This window comes from Haemaphysalis longicornis, unplaced genomic scaffold (genome assembly GCF_048455015.1).
Source record: "Haemaphysalis longicornis isolate Haplotype H1 unplaced genomic scaffold, Haemaphysalis longicornis Haplotype H1 scaffold_2, whole genome shotgun sequence".
NCBI classification, from domain to species: Eukaryota; Metazoa; Arthropoda; class Arachnida; order Ixodida; family Ixodidae; genus Haemaphysalis; species Haemaphysalis longicornis.
The window spans coordinates 255,461,166-255,483,040 of record NW_027526295.1 but is presented as its reverse complement, the minus strand read 5'-3'; the positions used below and the strand labels follow the sequence as shown (position 1 = coordinate 255,483,040).

Sequence of the window (21,875 nt, the reverse complement as noted above, 5' to 3'; positions counted from 1 at the left end):
AAACGACAAAAAAATCACAGCAGGAGAGCGTTTCGCTACCCGTGGGTCGACTGATGTCATTTCGGTAAAAGGCTCTGCTGTACGCTGGTTGAAACGAAGGGCTGTAAGAAGCTTCCACGAAAGGAAGCAATCGTGCATTAGTCACGAGCGTACATTTTGCGTCTTCTTTCAGCATTCGTCTTCTGGTCACTGATGACCTCTTGTCTTTGTTTTGGCGAAATCGTATCTCTGAGACCATCAGAGAGTTACGAGGTTGACACCTCTTTGCGATGATGTAAACTGAACCGGAGAGAATAATTATTCTGCCAGTTTGGAGTGAGAAGCTGACAGCGGCCATTGCAGAGGTAGAAAGGCATGGTAATAAGGTAAAAATACAGAATGTAAACAATAAAACATCTTCAATTTTAGTGCGCGCGCGCTAAGTTTAGAATAACGAGTGAAGAAGCAAGATGATAGACGGACTGGAGCACTATGGATACACCTCTAAAGTGCCGCTTTCTCCGCTGAGTGTTTATCTTTTTGATGTACTGTTTATTGTAGAAACCCGCGTAGAGCATCCACCTTCGCTTTTGCATGACAGTGATTTTAAGAATGATATTTTAGCGTCTTTTTTTTGTGAGTTCTAGTGGGCTGTTGATGATGGTGTACACTTTCCCGTCACTTCACATCTAGACTAGAAGGTCGTGAAATTAACCGCGCCGACTTATTTCTCTCGTGTTCAGAGTATTTTCGTCTTTCTCCTTCTCTTTTCTCCCTTTTTATTGTTATCAAACTATATAGCAGGCCCAAAAAAAACTACACTTCCCATCTAAAAACCCCAAATGCCTCCTGCTGGAAAAGTGGCGAGGTTATTCAGCCCTTGAATATTACGCCTTTACTATTTCCCCTCTACATCCCATCGTCTATCCTTCCTCTCTGCATGCCTCCCTCAACCGTTATCTCTCGATTCCTCCCTCGCTCTTAATCTCTCGCTCTCCTTCCTTCACCCTTCTCTACTCTTTTCCTCCATCCCTGTCTCTCTCCATCTCCTCCTCCTGGCCTTCCTTCCTGCCCTCCTCCAATCCCCTTTCATCCGTCCATTCATCCGATCACCCTTCCTTCCTTTTCTCATCTCTCGCTCGCGTTCTCCTCTCCCTAAGTTCAGTTTTCTTCCCTTGCTTTGATCTCTCTCAATTCGCCTCTCTCTATATATATCGCTCTCCCGCTTTACATGTAAGAATGGCGTATTTCCCTCTTCTTTCCTTCCCTGACCTTTCCTCCTCTTCCTGGCTCTCCTCCTGTTAGACCCCGATTGGTTGGGTCTCTCCTTTACCCCAAACCAACCACGTTTCCCCTTGCATCCTTCCCCACCTGTCCTCTTCCTCCTCACTCTCCACCCAATTAAAGCAACGGACGGCATTTGCGCCGCTCACAAGGGTCCACTCCTCACTTCCGGAAGGATGGTTTCGTCCACTGTGTCCTAGGCGCTCTGCCCATGTCCATCTGCCAGCCCTGAATACGAACTGCGATACGTGTAAGGCGGCGAAGTTTCACTGCCGGTTCCTAAAAGGCACGCCTTGGGGATGGAAGTAGGGCGCACAAAATCCCGCGAGATTCCAGGTTTCTTTTACTCCTTGCGCAATCCAGGTTCACAGTTTGTTCCAAGTTTGAAAGAGTTGCCTCGAAGTTCAATTCTGGCTCACAGGTCGCCTTCCAGAGGTTACGTTCGCGAAAACAAAGTGTCCGGTATTCGACATGCGCAGATGGCTCGCGTGCGTTGTTGTGCCCTATTGGGCGAGTAAGCTATCTTTTGTGAACGTCAAGTAGAATTGTTGTTAGCACTGAACATAGGACGAATTTTCTAACGACCATGTGTTTTCTCTCTTTCCTCTCTTTTGGCTGCAGATACAAGACCTGCAGAGATGACGGCTGTCGTCGAATCAGCGTTGCTGCCAAGACCGTGACGAGGTTACGAAGCAAAAGAAACGCCCTGAAAGAACGTTGAACTGACTACAATGACGACTAGAGGGCCTCCTGTCCCGATACCTCACTTCAAAGATATAGCGCAGCGTGACGTTTGCTGGACTGATTACCTTAAGTTTATCCACTGAACCATGCTCCATACACAACCCTTCCCGTGCATGATCCCAAAGTTTCACCGGCGTAACAATTAAGTCAGTCACTGCCAGTGCTTCTGCTACGAAGCAGTGTTGGCTCGCTTCTCGTCTACGAACCATCCAAGCCTTCTTTAAGAAAAAGGGTCGTCGGTGCAGTTTGAGTTGTGCACAGGCATGTGCTTCTGACCAGCATCGGCAGTCCTTTATCCGTCCCAGTTCCCTCCACACGATCACAACCGATACAACCGGTCTTCGCAGCTTCACGTTATACTAGCCTTGATAGCCTTCCTGCCTTTCTTCCGCTCAAGGTGACTACTGCTTATGCAAGATTTTCAAGCCGGATGAAATACCGCGCCTCACTCAACGTCTTGTGCTTCTACTTTGAATGTTCGTTATTCTCGCAAGAAACACCAACAAACCCCCCTAAATTCTTACCGCAAGCCTTGACCCCACAAAGAACGAATCCTTGATGCTTTATCGCTTAACATTACACACTCGCCGAATTCCGTGCTTCTTCAGATCTCCACACCTCGCTCAAGTCACATCTTCATTGCTTTGGTCAAGCAGTGTCATCTTTTAAAATAACGTTCCGTAGCCTTTTGTCTATCCAAAAAAAAATGGTGGCGAAAAAGCTGTGGATCTGATTCCGAAATAAGGCTCTCAATTATCGTTGAAGCACATTGGCAGACGGGATGAATCTCCATTTTCCGTTACGACATTTCTAATTAAAAAAGGGCGACGTCGAAGCAGCTCATAGACTCCATTCCTGCGTTCTCCGAGATCGTCGCGAGACGTAGTGTTCGCGTGTACAAGACGTTTTCCGGACTGGCAACGTGCAAGAGCCAGAGTGCGCAGAGAGCTCTGCAGTAGGGACGATGGTGCGAAGTTGATCGGGAGTATCGCCAGCGGCCCCCAGCCGGCTCCCCCTTCGGTGGTGCGTGCTCGTCCAACACGTGACCTGGCGGAGCCATGCCTGCGCGAAAGGGCTTGCTCGCACCCCAGAACACTTTCCTGGACACCATCGCGACCAGGTTTGATGGAACTCGTGAGTACCCACCTCTTCCTCTTGGCACGTTCACTGGCCGTTTCCTCCTTTCCAACATGTTGTATTGTGAAAGCATGAATGGCGCATTCGCAAGAAATTCGTCGGCCTTTTCGCTCTGTAAAGAAGAACGAGATGTTTCGCACATCTACGCATGAAACAAAATGCTTTTTTTTTGTAATTTGCGATTGAGCATACTTGGATGTCCATTAGCTGAATGAAACAAAGACAAACATGGGGCTGTCCGTTTCCCTCCTGTAGAAGACCGTGTGTTCACAGCAAATGGGAATAGTACCACAATATTTGCAACTTGACTGTGAACTACGTGATTACGAAAAGTGAAGGAAACTCGGCGTAATGTTAGAGTCGTCTTCACGGCTAATCGTCGTATAATTTCGTCTCGAGATAGCTCTGATAAGGCGAGAGCTACAGCCTTTTTCTGTAACCTTATTTACATCGTAGACGGCGATGCACTCACAGCAGATTGAAATTCTGGAGCGTTTGCAACTTTATTGTCGATGAACTAATTACGAGAAGTAAATGAAACTCGGGGGAATCATAGTCTTCTTAAGGACCAATTTCAACCTAATTGTTCCTAGATACCCACCTCAGATTGAGAACTACGAAGCATTCGCGACAAAATGAAACAAAAAAATATGTTCGTGTTGCCCGACGCGTTCGTGTTGCGCGACGTCTGGACATCAACCACCGCTGCAAGTTAGGTATAGCTGTGTAAAACTTCGCTGTAAAAAGTCGAGGTTGACGTCGGTGTCGGAAGCCGAATAACGGCTCCCAAGTGACTGCAAAGCGTTCCACTGGACAAGCTTGGCAATAATAAAAGCACAAGTAGAGGACCGCGGTTCTGGGACACGTCTCTACCTGCGCAGAGCCATGTGGAAAGCCCGGAGTGCATGCTTCCTTGGTTGTGAGGGCTTTGTTCGGAGCACGCTGTAAGATATCTTACAACGCGTGGTTCGGAGGCAGCGACGTGTCATACCAATCCCGCGTTGCCATGGCCTCACACAGCAGCGCAACAGCCACAATTACCTCTCAGGGCGAAACTGGAAGGAGAACTCAGCGGCGTTTTAATTGGATGCTAACCCTTTCACCCGCCGTGGTGGCTCAATGTGTAAGACGTTCTGCTGATAAGCCCAAGGATTCGGGTTCGATCCCTGCCGCAGTGACTGCTTTTCAGATGGAGGCGAAAAGCGAAAACACCCGTGTGTTCGAGATTTTGGTGCAAGTTAAAGACACCCAAGTGGTAAAAATTAATACGGAGCCCTCCAGTGCAGCACACCTCACAGCCCAGGCGTCGCTTCGGCGCGTTTCAGCCTCCTATCAAAACATTAACGCTTTCGCATTTACAACTTGCAAAAAGCGCTTTGTTGTGCTCGGAGCTTTTCTTCCTTTTGTAAACACCGTGTTTTACGATCCAACTTCACCTAAAGTCCGAAAAACGTGTTAATCGGAAAGCGGGTTCACTTATTGTGGTACGTAAACACTTTTGAATGTCCGCTCGTTCTGAGGGCACGATAACCCTTGCTTGCAGTGTCCCGCGCGTTTAAGGTTGGGCGGTCATCTTCGCTTCGTGGTTGGCAGAGTCACTGGCGTAAGAACCGGGATCACAAAACTCTATACTGCATTGTTCTTTATTCTTCTCAGACAGCATTAGAGAACCTTTCTGTACAACGTCAGAAATTGGCGGAGAAGTGCCTTCTACTGAAACCCATTTTTGGCGCAGCCCCACGAGTGGTTTTCATAACTGCAGAGGAACCATTTGTGGCAAGAGAACTGCATTCGGCACACAAACATACGCGAAAAAGTCGTAAATTTTGACAGAAGCGCCACTTTGTTAACGAGAGGTTTTTTATTGTCGCCTAACCGCTGGGGTTAGTGCCACAAAACGTTCCCCCCCGAAGACGTTTGGTATCGATTGACATTCGGGTGGTTAAATGCGTGCTATTAGGACGGAAAGTAAACACTGGCGAGACCGAGTTGTATTACTGCGAGAAATTATTTCCCGGAATGTTAACAGCTGGCACAGGAAGCGCATCGCGGTGTGACCGCCAGTTAATTTGTTTGGGTATCCTAAATGATTTCAAGCAAGATCAACCGAAGCGGCATTGCGTTGATGTTAAATGGTCGATAATTTCCGCCGTAGTTTTGTCCACGTTTCTCTCTAAGCCACGTCGAAGCTTCATGCCAAACTCCCGACAACTCGAGGTAATAGTTTGACCTCTGAAATGCTAACTAAGTTGGCTGGCTCCATGCCGGCATAGATGGCGACGGGTGTCGAGGCGATTTAAACGGTACACACCTTGTAGAAGTGCTGTCACCGCTCAGCTGCACGGATATATTATAGCAGTGAAAAGTGGTCATAACACACACTAAAGAAGCTGTTTCGCGTTGCCTTTCAAAGTAGTATAATTATTTTTCGCTGAGCTATATACGCTCTGTTTCAAGAGATGTCCTCGCTACAGCGTGCCAGAAAGCAATGCGTTAATGCTCATATCTATGTATAAGGCCCTACTTCACCTTACTGCGGCGAATAAGCGAAATAATAACTCTCCGGGCTCTTTATGCCTTCATTTCGCGTAATCTTGCGGTTGTTATTGCTTCATTTATTGCTATTGCTTCACTTTGCAAAGAATGCGAAAAAGAAAAAAAAGTGTTCATTGGGGCAGGACAGGGGTTTTAGGCCAGCTGTGAGAGTAGGCTGGAATTGATGGGATATGATAAGGATAAGATGAAGTGACCTCTGGAATGCAGAAGAAATATTCTGGACGAAGAAGGAATTTGGGGGCCTCGCGTTCGGAAAAGGGGCCCAACGAACATCCAGCCTTCCTGACTTAGAATTCGCTGGGATGTACGAGTGATTTACGATGTATTTCCACTAGATAACTGCCTCCATTGCAAGCCAGTTGATATTTGGCTCTTTGAGTCGTCCTATGAGCTGTTTTTGTAACTTGTTTAAGTCTCCAGAATAAATTTACAAGTGATAAAGGAAGGCTTACAGACACTCTTTTTATCCCTTATAAATCCAAAAAAATAGTTTGTGGTGCGTTTCTTTATGCGAACGATGTCCCCGGTAAAGGAACGGCCCTCATCAGGTTTCAGCTTGCAATGACCTCCACGAGCTCCAAGTACATACTTAACGATTCATACTTCCGAGTGCAAAATTTGACAATACCAAAAGTCACACGCCAACATTAGGAAATCTTCTAAAATAAAAAAATACACAATTTGCCAGATTCATATCATTTAGGTTCCCCTCATTGCTCCTATCTCCTATCCGGATAATGAGGCCACCACAGGGCTTCGTCAACCAGACAGTTGGTGACTTGTCCCTTATATAAGTCAAAGAACGCATGAAAAAAATGCAATGAGATAATTATTCACCTAGATAGACTAAATATCCTTCACCTGATAAATCCCTCATAAAAAGTCAGCCAGCCGTCTGGCAGCAGCCTCGATCTGATACGCTTTATAACCCGCTTTATTTATTTATCTATTTATTTATTTATTTATTTATTTATTTATTTATTTATTTATTTATTTATTTATTTATTTATTTATTTATTTATTTATTTATTTATTTATTTATTTATTTTCAGTGCAATGCATTACAGAAAGGAGTCGTGAAAACAGATTACAAACAATACAATGAAGTGATCGTCTTGCATTTAGCCGTACCGGTGATTGACGCGATTGGGACAGGAAGGCGGTTCGAATCCGAGCATATTGTGGGTGCGAACGAGTTAACATGAAGGGTTGTCCGGCGTGATGATCGTTGCGGGATGAAATGTGGGATGATTGAAAGAAGGTTAGTTACTTGGTGAGGGCATACAACGGTAAGTCTTCCGGAAGAGGCACAGGTGCAATAGGTTGGCTAAGTTTAAACTAGATTTCGTGTAAGTTACGCTTGCCATACGGGAGTAGCTCGACAAAATAAAGCGTGCGGCGCGATTTTAAATTGATTCTCAGCTCATTATATGAATGTTAACATGTCGGTCTCATACAAATGACGAATATTTCAGTTTCAGTCGTATTAACGTTTGATAAAGAATTTTCAACTGGATCGGTGCAAGAGAGAGGTTACGGCGTAAATAGCCAAGAGTGCGGTTAGCATTTTTTAAATAATGTGAGTGTACCAGGGAAGGTCATTTTAAACTGTAACACCGAGATAGTTAAGAGGGAACTTTGGTGAGGAGAGAATTTTTCAGCACGCAGAAGAAATACCGCAGGTTTGACGTGAAACTCTCATAATCATGCATTTAGTAGTGTTAAGGTTCATTACCGAGGTATTGCACTGAGAAGAAACGTTGTCTAGCTCACAACGAAGGGCATTATCCCGATAAATCACACAGTCATTTGCAGACAACTTTGTGTTAGAGGAAATGTTATTACTGTAAAATTTAACTCCCTCCCCCGAAACATCACCCACCACTCTTTAGGGGCGAAATGTTCAATTTACTAAAATACCGTAAAGATTACCCACCGTGCAAAATCGGCTACTTAAGCGTTGATGAGTGAAAAAAATGAGCGCGAATCATCTATTGATTGATTGATTGATTGATTGATTGATTGATTGATTGATTGATTGATTGATTGATTGATTGATTGATTGATTGATTAATTGATTGAAGCTTTATTTATTAATGTGTTGATGCGGTCCCTTATTTGCCCTTTCGGCATTTGACCCGAAAGATCGCCCATCCCGCGACTGCCGGAGTACGTGACCTACATGGACCCGACGGAGCGCGGCACGGTGGTGTTTTGCTTGTAAGAAACAACGTGGCCACAACGCAGCATGTAACTGCCCAGAGCGGCTGCGAGCACACGCTGGTGGAGGTACATTGAGAACCATTGGCAATGCCGGAAACATGTTTATTATGAGCGCGTACTGCAGACCCTCGCAAAAACAGTACGATTTCGACAAGATGGTGCGGGAAGCGAAAAAGATTGCCGGGAACAGGACGCTCCTGATACTCGGCGACTTTAACGCTCCTCACCTGAAATGAAGCTACAGGCATCAAACCAAGAGAGGTACAAAATTAGCGCAATGGAAGATCAAGACATGGTACTCCTGAACGAGCCGGGGACGGTCACCCGGAGAGGCAACAGCGCCTGCCGAGACACCACGCCGGACCTATCGTGGCTCTGGGGAACGGCACCGGTGGCCTGGCAGTGCGAGGACCAAGACTTCGGGTCCGACCACTACCTTATCTACATTAAAATTCAAGGACCGAGTTACCGGGCAACGCTGGGCAAGGCCAGGGTAACAGACTGGGACCGGATGCGAAAGCACACCGAAGACAAAGCAAATGAAGTAGAAGACTCAGACACCGAAGAACGCCGGGACGAAAGAAGCAACCAAACGTACGCCGAGTGGGCCCACGAGCAAAAGACAACGCTCGACAAGTTCACTAAGGAAATTGTGACGACTGCGCAAACACCCTTCGTGGACGCCCGCCTCGCGCACATGTGGGCGGCGCGCCACTCGCTCACGCGAAGGTGGATACGGCAGCGTCACAATAAGAAGTTAGTCAAAAAATAGCGAGGTTAAATAAGGACATAGCCGAGTACGCGAGCAAGCTATGCCGTGAAAACTGGCTCAGCGTGTGCGATGGCCTCCAGGGCAAGCTGTCGGCGCGGAAGACGTGGTGTCTCCTGAGACATCTCATCGACCCGCTGAGCAGCAAGACAGCCGGCAATCGCAGTTAGATCAAGACACTGAACGCCTACAACGGGGACGGACAGCGCCTGCTGAACGACTTGGAACGGACGTACTTCAAAACTGAGAAAGGCCAGTATCCGATCCCTGACGAGTATGCGGGGCCGGAGAACCCGGACCTCGACGAACCTTTCCCCACGGCTGAGCTTTGTTCCGCAATAGACGAAAGTAACAAGAGAAGTGCTCCCGGTACGGACACGATTACCTACGAATTGCTCGGTAAGATGAGCAATGCGGCAGCAAGCGAACTGCTGGGTCACATTAACAAGGCCAGGGAGAAGTCGCGGCTACCGCCCGAATGGGAAACGGCCGAGGTCAGGTTCATACCGAAGCCCGGCAAACAGCTCAAGATCGAAAACATGCGTCCGATATCGCTGACCTCCTGCGTGGGGAAGGTGGTCGAGCGCATGGTGTTCAAGAGGCTGCAAGCTCATCTAGATAAGACGGGACAGATGCCGGCCACGATGTACGGCTTCAGAGAACACCTAAGCATGCAAAACGTGATGATCCAGCTCAGTGAACTGGTGGTGAAGGAAGCAATGAAGACAGCACCGCGGGCGATACTGGCCCTAGATCTGAAATGGGCGTTCGATAACGTGTCGCACGCGGCCGTGCTGGAAAATCTAGGAAGGACGGTATGCGGCTGGCGTAGCGTACGTTCGGCTACATCAAAGACTTCCTGACCAAAAGAACGGCAAGGATCAGGATTGGCAAGGATAAGTCAGAACCCGTGAAGCTCGGGGACAGGGGCACCCCTCAGGGGTCTGTCCTGTCGCCTCTGCTGTTCAACCTGGCACTCCTTCCCTACCCTCGTTACTCGAGCGAATAGACGGTGTGAGCCACGCATTATACGCCGATGACATCAGGGTGTGGACCAACCACGTGGGCTCTGACGCCTGGATGGAAGGAGTGCTGCAGAGAACGGCGGAGACTGTCCACGGATACGCCAAGTCCTGCGGCCTGAGCTGCGCCCCGCAGAAGTAAGAACTGCTCATCGTCCAACCGGGCAGGCCAAAGAAGCAAGCACCCCCGAACGTAACCGTCACCATCGACGGCACACAAACCATACCGACTGAACAGATTCGGATCCTGGGATTGTTACTCAGGGGAGACGGAAAAGCCTCGGCCGCCGTCACCAAGATCAAGCACTCGACTGAACAGATCGCAAGCATGATACGTAGAGTTGCGAACCGCAACCGCGGACTGAAAGAAAAAGACACCCTGGGGCTAGTGCAGGCGTTCGTCGTGTCCCGCGTAACCTAGTCCGCCCCGTACCTCCGGCTAACGAAGGCGGACAGGGAAGCGCTGGACACGGTGATTCGTAAAGCCATCAAGATAGCCATGGGTCTGCCAATGTACTCGTCAACGAAAAGATTGATGGACATGGGCACCCTCAACACCACGGACGAACTCCTCGAAGCACACTTGTCCAACCAGAGAGTTCGTCTGAGCAGGACAGAACACGGAAGAGCCGTCCTACACAAGCTAGGATGGCAGGTTGAACCACACACGGAAGAGGCACCACTCCCTCAGGGATGGCGTGATTCTATCACAACCAAACCGTTACCGCGCAACATGACAGTGGAACGGCACGAAGGCAGGCGGACGGCGCCGGCCAAAACCCTGGCCCGGAAGCTGGAGGTGGACCCCCAGGTCCGGTACGTGGACGCCTCACTCCCAAAACATGGAACGAAGGCCGTGGTGGCCGTAACGGACATCGATGAGCTGAAGACCTGCGCGTCGGTGAAGACTACGGACCCGACCGTGGCAGAAGAGGTAGCCATAGCGCTGGCCCTAGCCATGCCGGAGGTCAGCACGGTGATTACCGACTCCAAGAAGGCATACGCAAGCGATCGGAAGGGGATCGTCTCCTCCGCGGCAGCAACTATACTCGAGAAACATCCCACAACACCGGGACGAGTCACCGAGCTCGTGTGGGTCCCGGCTCACTCGCTCGTGGAAGGCAACGTCACCGCCGACCACTATGCCCGAGAACTAGCCATCCGGGCCGAGGAAGAGCAACCGCACCCCGTCACGAGTTATAAGGAGATCGCCCGCCTACAAGCAGAAAGTAGAACGCGGCTTCCGAAGCCGCACAAGCAACTAAGCAGACGGCAGCAGACGATATTGCGCCGCTTACAGGCAGGGTCGCTCGCACACCCGGCGCTTCTGCACAAAATGTACCTATACAGAACATGACAAGACATTTCCGTTCTGCCGGGGAGACGGCAGACTCTCGCGCACATTATTGGGGAGTGCAAAAAACTCAAGACACCCCCCTACACCCTTCCCCCCTCCCCCAATTCTAACCCGCTCGAACGATGGCAGACTTTACTGTCCAGCTCTGACTTCGCCATTCAGCAACAGCTGGTGGCTCGAGGAGAAGAATTACTGGACACATATGGGTCCCGCGAATAGGGAACCACCCCTATCTGGTGCCTGCGCGCACCATCCTTTATTTCAAGCTCAGTAAAAGTTGTTCACTCACTCACTCGCCCATCCCGTATTTTTCACTCAATATTTCTGTACTTCGGGTGGGCGTGTTCTTTCGGAACTTTACGGTAGGCAATTATAATGTAAATTAGGAAGAGTAACGGATGGACTAAGAACATAATCTTGCGAGGCGCCAGAAGTTACAGGAAGGGAAGGGGAGTTGCATTCATTAGCAGTTACAAATTGAAGCAGTCTGCCGAAAATCATTCAATTCATCTTATAATGTTGGTATTAACGTGAAAGTTTGCTTTATTTGAACAAAAGTAATTTACGGTATGCGGGGCCAAAGTCAAGAAAAATACAGCCAACAAGAGAAGCGTCGATAGCAAGAACTAGGTCATTAGTAAAACAGAGAAGCTGGGTTTCACATTGATTTATTCAGGAACTTTCTGACCCGAATGTTCCTTATGTAAAGCTGGAACAGCAGACTTTGCTTATACATTGAATGGCTGCCCGAGTACCCACTTCCCGGCGGACTGCCATTGTCTAATCCAGAACATTGGCAAACCACCGCGCTCAGCCCCGACCAACTTGAAGCTGTGAAAAGTGCACTAAGGGTCTCTGAAAGACATGGCTTTGTCGCCAACCACCGTGACCAATAGCCCAATATCCCTTACCCCTTTTTGACGAAATTAAAGTTTCATCTATGAGATTATCAGAGTTCAGATTAGCGTAGAGGCGGACGATCGAAAGCCCGTCTCTCGGCCTAATGGTCACTGAAACAATTTTTTGGAATGTACGCCTCCCTCCCAGGCGACCAATTGTTATGAATGAGTGGAAAGGGAAAGCTTTGTGTCGCTCTGTTTGCTTGATAATACAAGGACAAGAATCCGAGAGACGGTAGGATAGCAAACATTGTCAGCCGCCACCACGTGTGGCTTTCCCAGCTCTTCCGGCGTCCGTCACCATCACATATCACGTTGGGGGCTTAGAAATCCGAATGGAAAGCGTCAGCGGAAACGGAGCAGCCACGAATCCAAGGATGCGAAAAATCGTGATCGACTGCGGCCGCAAGGGATAGTGCGGTGGCGGCTGCCGGCGCCGGCCTTCGCTTTCGGCTGACCGCGGCAGATCCGCGGCTATCGGATGCAAGCTTAGAGAGCCTTTTCCAGACAAGCTGAGTAGGTCTGAGGAGTCAAAGGGGAGGGAATTGATAAAAAAAAATGCAGAGGCTTATTTTACCGCTAAGGAAAGTGAGAAGCGCAGGATACGAGTGTCCCTTTTCTTCAAAATACATACGTTTAAGGATACAAAAAAGGCAACAGTGCTTATACAAACATCGCCCCTCGATGGTTTAAAGTGGCAGCAGAGTTTCTGCAAGTTTCCGCAAGTAATCACCATCGTATCCGGTAACGGGAGTGATCGACAGGCTCTTCTTTCAATGTCAGTCAACCGTGAAGTGACTGTAAGAGTGTGGAGGATCTAAATTTGGCTCAGGCATGCAACAAAAAGCCTTGAGCAAGACACATGACGTCAACAGTGACGTCACAATTAGAAGGATTCATCACCGGCACTTCTGAGTTATGTGTTTTAGTCGAAATGCAGCAGAACGTTTGAAATGAAAGAAAGCAGAAAGGTATACCCTGCTTGCGACTACAACTTCTATGTTCGTTAAAACTAAAAATGGCGTCATTTGCGGATTAGTTTATTTTTAAACGACCCTTATCTTTAGGATTTAGGCACTGCTTTTTATTGCTAACGTTGACCATTTTTCGTTCGGATTTAATTTACGTAATGTTCGATGGTGCTGCTCTGCGGACTTTCGAGTAAACCTTCACAGTCGACACTCCTGAACAGCGCAAGGGGGTTGCACTATGACAGATACAACCTTGAATGCACTCAAATTTTATTGAGCAAAACTTCGTAAACTGGCACATACTAAAAAATATACTGGACACTTTAAACTATAACCAGATAAAGTGTCTACTCAGTGTTCATGCGCTTTCTTAACCGTTCCTTTACGGTTGTTCTATTGCCTGAACTCTCACTTCTCACTGAATGCGGCAGCCGGACTGTTTTGTTATTTATTACTGGTAGGGTGTGCATAAAGGTGCGGTGCGCCAAAACAGCGGTATCTGGCAAAAGTGCCCGTAGATCACACCCTATTTGTTCCGTTATTGTGTGGGCTTTATACCGATTTGTGTTGCTAACGAGACGTACGCGGGGGAGGGGGGACGCCGGGAATACACCTTTATTTCCTTCTTTTCTGGCGCTGTAGGCATTTACGTCTTTTCACAGGAAACCTCTAACTTATTTGCCTTGCTGAAAAACCTCCAGCCTCTTACTAATGCAACCAAAACTCTATTCCTTTTGCATGCAATTTCTGCTACCCACTCTCATGGACGGGCGCTAACAAACACTTTCAGGCATGCGGGTCTGCAAAGCCAGTTGATACGGCCTTTAGATTAATTTTGACCATCATCCGGAGCCCTCCACGACGGCCCGCCTCATCATGGTCAAAATTAATCCGGAACCTCCACTACGGCGCGCCTCACGCCTGATATGCGTCGGCGCGTTAAACCCTACAATCAATCAATTACATACATACATACATACATACATACATACATACATACATACATACATACATACATACATACATACATACATACATACATACACATAATTGCATACATACATACATACATACATACATACATACATACATACATACATACATACATACATACATACATACATACATACATACATGCCCCAGCACCCGGTCCTCATCTCTAAATACTCATCATCATGGTGTGTGCTCGCTCGTTCTCTGCCCGAGCATCACGAATAAAAAGTTCATCCGAACACCGGTCTCTCGCATGAACCTGTGTTTCTATGTATGTATGTATGTATGTATGTATGTATGTATGTATGTATGTATGTATGTATGTATGTATGTATGTATGTATGTATGTATGTATGTATGTATGTATGTATGTATGTATGTATGTATGTATGTATGTATGGATATTTTTAAATGACTACGCCTACATACTGTGAGCGCCAGCAGTGCCTACCAGTTCTGAGACAATCGCCCTGCCCTGACAGATCACGCTATTATCATTGCCTCGTCATCATCTTTTTGGCTTCCTATATCATCATCATCGCTTCCTGGCTTCCTGGCTTCCTGGGTACTCGGCTCTCAGAATAAACGGCTCGCCTTCGCGAGTCCTCGACTCTCTCAATACCCGCAACAAAGAAGTTATTCTGTCCTTAGTACCGCATTGAAGTCTTGCGGTCAGACCCAATCGTACATATATTTATTGCGGCTTATTACGTGTACTTACAGGTATTTGCCAGCACTTTGCATTAATTGTCTTCTGACTGCAAACGAAACGGCATACATACACAACCTCTTGTCCTTGCAGCTGTCCTTGTTTATATCTCGTAATTCCCTCAGCAAAGTATGCGCACTTTTTACCTTCTCCGTGTAACTTTTGTCAGCTGTATACCTCTGCTCACACGCTTTCCTAAAGTAACGAACGGTAATTCGTCTGCTTCCGTGTTGACGCCGACGCGCGTTTTTATGAGTTGAGGCTGCCGAAAAACGTGATGCTTAGGCTTTACTACCCGCACAAAGGAAATTACGTTTCAGTCGCAAAGCCGGGTATCGCGTTAAATCCCCTTAGATTTGTGTGGTGTAGCCCCAAAATAAAGCGGCGTGGGCTGTTTTGTATTGCGGGCCCATCAAGCCAAATAAAATTCTGGCTGCATAATTTATGAATGCGGCTCGCAGGCGCTCTGTCCTTTGCGTGATAGCTAAGAAGGTGGCTGAGGTAAATACGGCAGTGCACTCGTAAGGGATTTTCGTGTGTGTACTTTCGGCAACAACGCTTCCAAAGCACGTTGATGTTCCGTGGGAAAATGTGTGGTGTCTTTTAAGTTACCTTCTTCTTTTCTTTCCTGTTGACTTTTTTTCTTTCCGTTGTGTTTTCTTTCTGTTCCGCCTTTCCCCGTTTGCTTATTGTTTTTTTTTTAATGTTTGGTTTCTTCATTTAAAATTGAGCGGCCGCTGCATGCTTAGACAAGTGACAGGGGCAGTGGAACAGAAAAATCATTCGTTGGTGTGAAAACTTGCAACTTATAAATCGGTGGAAAGTTTGGGAACAGACGGATGATTTGTCTGTTCCACTATCCCTGTGAATGGTCTAAGTATGCAGCGCACCGTCAATTTCGAATTCAAGATTGTACCAACTAGCCCCTAGACAAGCCTTTCTTAGCTTTATTTTCGTTTTATTGCTTTGTTCGTCTATTCTTTAATTTCCTCTTATTTTGCCTCTCTCTTCCCCCCTCTAAATGAAGAAAATACTAAAGGTTGGCTATGCAACAAGCATTCATCACGGCCCCAAAACACTTCTAGTATTTGACTTGTCCTGCCAGTAGTACTGACCGCTCGATAAAATACACAACAGGACGAAGTTGAAATTGCACCGATACCATGTGGGAGTTACTCAAGAAACGAGTTTGACCCGCCGCGGTGGCTCAGTGGCTAAGGCGTTGTGCCGCTGAGCACGAGGACGCGGGTTCGATTCCCGGCCGTGGCGCCCGCTTTCCTGATAGAGGTGAAAAGCAAGAACGCCCGTGTGTACGATATTTCGGCGCACGTTAAATATCCCCAGGTGGTCAAAATTAATCCGAAGACCTCCACTACGGCGCGCCTCATCGCCTGCGTTGCGTCGGCGTGTTAAACCCTATAATCAATCGATCAATCAATCAATTAGAAACGAGTTTATACATCATCTATGCTGAAATTTTAGATAAAATAACGTTTAAAGCATCCAAAGGCTGCGTTTTTCTTCTGAAAAGTGAGTGTACCGAATGGGAAAGGATTTAGTTTGGTCATACAGTCAGGTCCGTATTATTTGCTCTTGTCTTTTTGCGTACAACTACTTTGGAGGCAAAAATAGTTGAACAAAGGCGTGTACCACACGGAAAGTTTTAAGAGGGAGACGTGTAACATTTCCAAAATTGTAGTTGTAAAACCTAAATGTACCCGCGAATGCATACGTGTAGGGCAGGTGTTCAAGGTTCCGTGGTGTTTTGAGCCACCGCAAATAAATCAATTGTACCAATCAAACGTGAAGTTGTAGCACGTTGGTAGCCAGTGGTGTTTACTGCTGAAAAGTTGACTGCCAATACTGCCAAAAATACTGCCATATTTAGGCTTTAAACAACATATTGCCACAAAGTCACGTACGACACAAGGTTTCTGTGCTTCATAAAGCCAATTTGGGCGATCTTGTGCTCTGAAATACGCTATCGAAAGACAGAATGATTCGCACAGTCTAGAATCGGCGTAACGAATTGTGCAGCGTTTGGTCAGCGCGTATTCGTGCAGGAACTCGCCGTTTTTGGAGTAACGCAATCATTTTGGAGACGTTGTAAATAAAAATCTTAGGTTGGGGGCAAGCGCGTTACACTGTTACCCGATCAAACCAAATACCGGAGCGCTGCCTGCAGCCAGTAAAAACATGGAGGCACTCTTCTTGGAAGTAAGCTACCTGTACATGGCCAAGCACTGGAAAGAAAACAGAAACAAACGAGCAACAGCACCTGCTTCGTGGCGACATTGGCCTGATGCAGTTGAAACCAGTTATGCGCGTAATATTGGGGGTGGCATCCCGATTCTTGCAGTCATGTTAATGTAGTACTAAGAGCTGGAGTCAATATCCTGGGAAGTCGCTGTCAATTGACCCCGCTACCCGGAGCCTGAAACAATGAGAGGAAATACAAGTTTCACCGCTATTGGTAGCGACAGCGGTGCAACACAAACTGCGTGAGAGCAACGTCGATTTGCAATCTAGTTCAATAATTTTAAAATAACCACTGGCGCAGTTTATGGATATGAAAATGTAGGAAACGATTTAATCAGTTTTTAGGTTACGCTGGAAACAATTAAACGATATAAAATAAATATGAAGGCGGCTTATTAGAGTTTAAAAGGAAGTATTTAGAAGCAAAAAAAAAAAAAGACTTGTGAAAATCTTGAAACCTAGAATAAAGTGGTTCAAAATACAACGAGAAGACACGTCAAAAGCCCGCCGAAAATATTAGATTTATCAGCAGCCCGCAGGAACATATCTGCCCATCGCTGAGATTGACATCATTTCCGAGTCTGCATTGGGAGAATAAGTCACTCAGAGAGCGCACGAATAAATATTCCAAAAAACACACCCATATTCATAAACACTCCCAGATTTGAAGGCCTCGCCTAAACACTCATACAGTAAAAAGGTGTCAACAAGGTAAGAGGTGTCAACAAGGCGTTAATTCTGCGTATAGCCACGTCGCCCAAGACAAACTTGTAATGACGATTGTCTTGAATAAGGGAAATGAAAAGGTCAACCGGGGTGAGGGGGGAAAAGGGTGGGAGAGCGGAGAGAAGTATAAACGCACTTCTCGTTATACTTTTTCAATCAAAACATATTTGACCTTAGTTCTGTCTTAATTATTCATTTGGAATAAGGTTAGGCCTATTACACCCACTTTGGGAAGCGGAGGCATATTTTTTCACATCATTTGAAAGCCCTTACTTCTGTGATACGCAAGACCACGAGGATAATGTTTTTGTCACAGAATACAGGCTTTACCGTATAGGGAAACGTTACTTCTTTTTTAACCATCTCCTGTAACATTTTGTTGGCGGCGTTACTAATTGAAGAGCTCGTACGACGGAGTCTAATCCATATAGACGCATGACGTCTGCGGGCCGCCCACGTAGCGACGTGGGCACCCCCGCCACTCATACTATATGAAACCATACCGCATCATGTTTGAACGCACCACAGCGAGACACGATCCCTCCGCGCAGCGCGTGTGGGTGGCCTCATCGCGATCAGCACCTCTCTCTCGGCACTGCATCGCTTGAATTCCCTCCGGTTCATTCAGGTGCCCTGCGTTCTTTGCTCCCAGATGAATTTTTGATTGCTCCTAAGAGCGATGTAACCACTGTCACTGCGTGGGCTTGAGCCGAGTGACCTTTCATTCAAACCGACGTGTTACTCTTTTCTCCGTGTCAGCCGGAAATTTGTTTCGGGACGTAAATCCCATAAGAGAAAATTATTCCAGTTGGCATATCTCATTATGACGCTTGACCGTTGACCGCCCGCTCTTGGCGGCTTTCCACGCACTCCAGTGAGGTCGCACTTTCAATTTCTTCGGATTCCTCCAATTCGGGCGGAAAGTTAATTCTATTTTCTTTCGTGTACACGCGCAGTTCTCGTGATTGCTTGTGCTCATCTCAATTCTGCCTCCGCGTGACTTTGGGCTCTCCATAATTTCGTGGGGCTGACCTGATTTCTGGCTCTTGCTGCGCGGCGTTCTTTACCGTGCTTTTCCGGCTTGCCCTTTATTGAGCCAAAGATTCTACATCCTTCCTGTTTTTTTCTTCGTTTCTACTGACTTACTATTCCCGACGCGACACTTCGATTAATTTCATTTTCTCGGGAACACAACCACATGCGCCTTTTGCTCGATGCTTCGGGACGGGTTGTCACACCCTCTTCTTATCGGGTGTCGGCTTCTTTTCATCTGCCGCCTCCTGCTGTGGTGGGCCCTTTTATTCTCCTTTTGCGTCTGAGGCAGAGACAAAAAGAAGAAAAAAAAAGGAGAATCGGGACGCGGCGAGGTTTCGGTTTCCTCTCGCATTCAGTGCTCAACCGAGCTACCCACGTACGTGTCTCGCCGCTATCCTTCGGAATGTCCTCTACGGGTGTTCTTTTGTATCGCAGGGTTTCATGTTCAGACGATTTTTTTCTGCTGCCCTTCTTTTATCAATGCCTCATTGTTCGCTCTGCTTTCTCCCCCATTTGTTTTTTTTTTCGTTTCCTCCGACGTTCTGAGATGCACCCACAACCTTTGTTGCGGCACTGCCATGCAACGCGCCTAATCTGAACGTACAACTGTACGCTCGCCTTACTGGGGAAATATATCCTGCCCGACTGAGGCTGCGCTGTCGAGTTCAATCAACGCAACGAAGCCCTGTTTGCCCTCTTGTCTTTCGTTTTGTGCCTTGAATCACTCTTACTGATTCATTTTTTCTTCTCGTGGATAGGAGCTTGTGGAAGCTACCCTTCCCATTCGACAAACACGACCTCAGCACAAAAGTTAAAAAAAAAAATACTCCGAACGCTAACTTAGTTCGGCGATAAACATTCGCAGCGCAGTGCACTGAGACCCAGGAAACACTAAACTCGACCGCTTAAAGAATTCGACCGCAAAGCTCGCACGCTAAGAAGTGTACTCAGATTCTGTTTCCCAGTACAAAACTGGAAGTCAGTTCTTAGGGCGCTGTAATTGTGTAATACGCGTACGGACCTCCTCGGGACGATTCCAAAAGCTACTAGTCCGATGCGTACACCGATATGAACACTCTAAGAAATCGCTGAAATCGGGCTTCGTTACAACGCTCCAGAATGACTAATCAGCGTGACCAAGTAAAATGCTTCAATTTGGCGAATGACGAAGCCAAGCATGTGGTTAGAGTAAAAAAGGTAGAATCTGCACTGGGACAGCAGCGCACATGCACACCTTGCGCTGTTGCCCGAGCGCAGATTCTATTTTGTAGCGCGAGCTACACTGTCCGAGGTTGAGCAGTTTCGCGTGGTTCCTAGACAGCCGTGCTACGCATGCGCGAGGAGCAGTGACGTCACGCGGCCTGCAGCTGGCGCGCCGGAGCCACCGCCGCCGCGCACGCCTCGCCGGTCGGCGCATTCCAGAGGAGTGACCTCATAGCCGTGGCAGACGCACTGGTGCCGGCGCGTGCCCAGCTGTGCGCCTCCGTCGCTCAGTAGCCAAGTGACGCTACACCGGAGCAGCTTGATAGCGCCTCTCATTTTGTGAGCATGCGCAGAGGTATCAGTGGGGGTAAACATATAGCGGGCGTTTGCCAGTGTTGTATACGCCTCGAGCGCGGCCTGTAGGGGCGCCACTGAAATCCCCCTAGCGGCCCGTTTTGAAAGCAGCCGCGGGAGTCCGCGCCCCGCTTCCCAGTGCCGCCGCTGCTTTTGCGGCCCCTTCACGACTGAGATTTACCGTTTGCGGGCGTTTGAAATCCATGTTTATGTGGAGCAGTCACTCTGTTCGCAAATGGGGTATGTTTACCACAGTGTAAATGTTTCTGACGCGATCTAAGTGTGGTATATTCGGTCTGTATAAGCGCCAGGTGTGTGTCACAGGCCAGCGTCGCGGAACCGGCGTATGATGGAGCCGATTGAGTTACACTGACCTGAATTTACTAACCGTGTCTCCGTAACCACCGGTTCCTCAGGTGTTCATGCTACGGCTATACACTACGATTTAAATCGGTTTTGTGCGCTTACATAATCAGCGGAGCACTCATACCTGACAGCACGCCAGTTACGTTACGTTTGCCGATAATATACCTCAGATATTGATCACCACTATTTACAAGCCAGTCTGTGTTAATTTCGGGAATATTCAACAAAAGTACAATGGACTATGCATAATTATACTCGAGGATCAGCACACGACAGAGTCGCCTTGTCGTGAGCGCCCGCAAACATTTATCTGCTACATATATCCTCTGCGAGCAGCGCGGAGACGGGCTTAGAATATAATCCATGTCCGTGGCTAAATTCTTCTTTAAAATATCGTCATATGGCACAAGAAGCCTGCAGAATGAAGCAGAAACTGAAATCAGAGGTCTTTATCACATATCACACTCTTCCAACGACACCTTTCATCGCTTGTTGAACAGCCTACCCTGTATACTTCCAAAAATGCGTGCGCCGTACGATCAGCTCTTCGTTGAAGTAGAAAAACGAAAGGAAAGTGAACGCGAGATTTGTGTGTGGGATTAATAAAACGTTCATTGCTGGATTCCGCTCCGCATTTGTACACAGCGTCCCCTCCCCCCCCCCCCCCCCCTTCGATGTCTCGCGAAATAGCAGTGCATTTCACGTATTTGTTGGTCTAGTGAACCCTACCTGGCTTAAGTTTCGACGAACGTATTTAGCATGTCAGAAGCTGCACTGTTTCTTTTTTTTTATTTCCGTTAGAGCTATTATGCTTCTTAATTCCGCACTTGCACAGCATTTATTTTTCCGTGGTTTCATTAACTTGCCTTGGTTCTTGCTATATTGCATGTGTGGGCACATATTTAACGACGCACAGGCTTGGAATATACTTAACATTTTCGCATGGTTTATATTCTTATAAAAGGCATAAGTCTTTGTCCAAGAATGGTTAATCATATCCCCGAAAAATATTTTTCTGCGACGTATATATTCTAAACGAAGCCGCATTCGTTGTCCACGCTGCAAAATGAAGCCAACCTCTCATTGTGCCAGCATCAGGTCTAAACGAAGCGACAGTAGAATTCATTTGTGCCTGCTGTTTTGGAGGTGACATGGGTGATATGTTGCTGCCGCCGCCGACGCACGGAAAAGCGGCGACGAAGCGCGCAGAACCGCGTCCCCGGGTAGCTCTTGGAGGCGATCGCGTACTCTACGAAGACGCAGCTGCTTTTTAAGTGACCTAACGTACT

General features: G+C 47.4%; 1 protein-coding gene across 2 annotated transcripts in view; it reads left to right on the top strand.

The window, feature by feature from the left end:
* Positions 1–21,875, top strand: part of Elk (Eag-like K[+] channel) — a 394,257-nt gene that overhangs the window by 297,371 nt on the left and 75,011 nt on the right. For both annotated transcript variants that reach the window (XM_077700237.1, XM_077700238.1), the window contains one exon: positions 1,885–3,141. In XM_077700237.1, coding sequence (XP_077556363.1) covers positions 3,066–3,141 — 76 coding nt within the window. In that variant the 5' untranslated portion in view covers positions 1,885–3,065. The remainder of the gene's footprint in view (positions 1–1,884; positions 3,142–21,875) is intronic.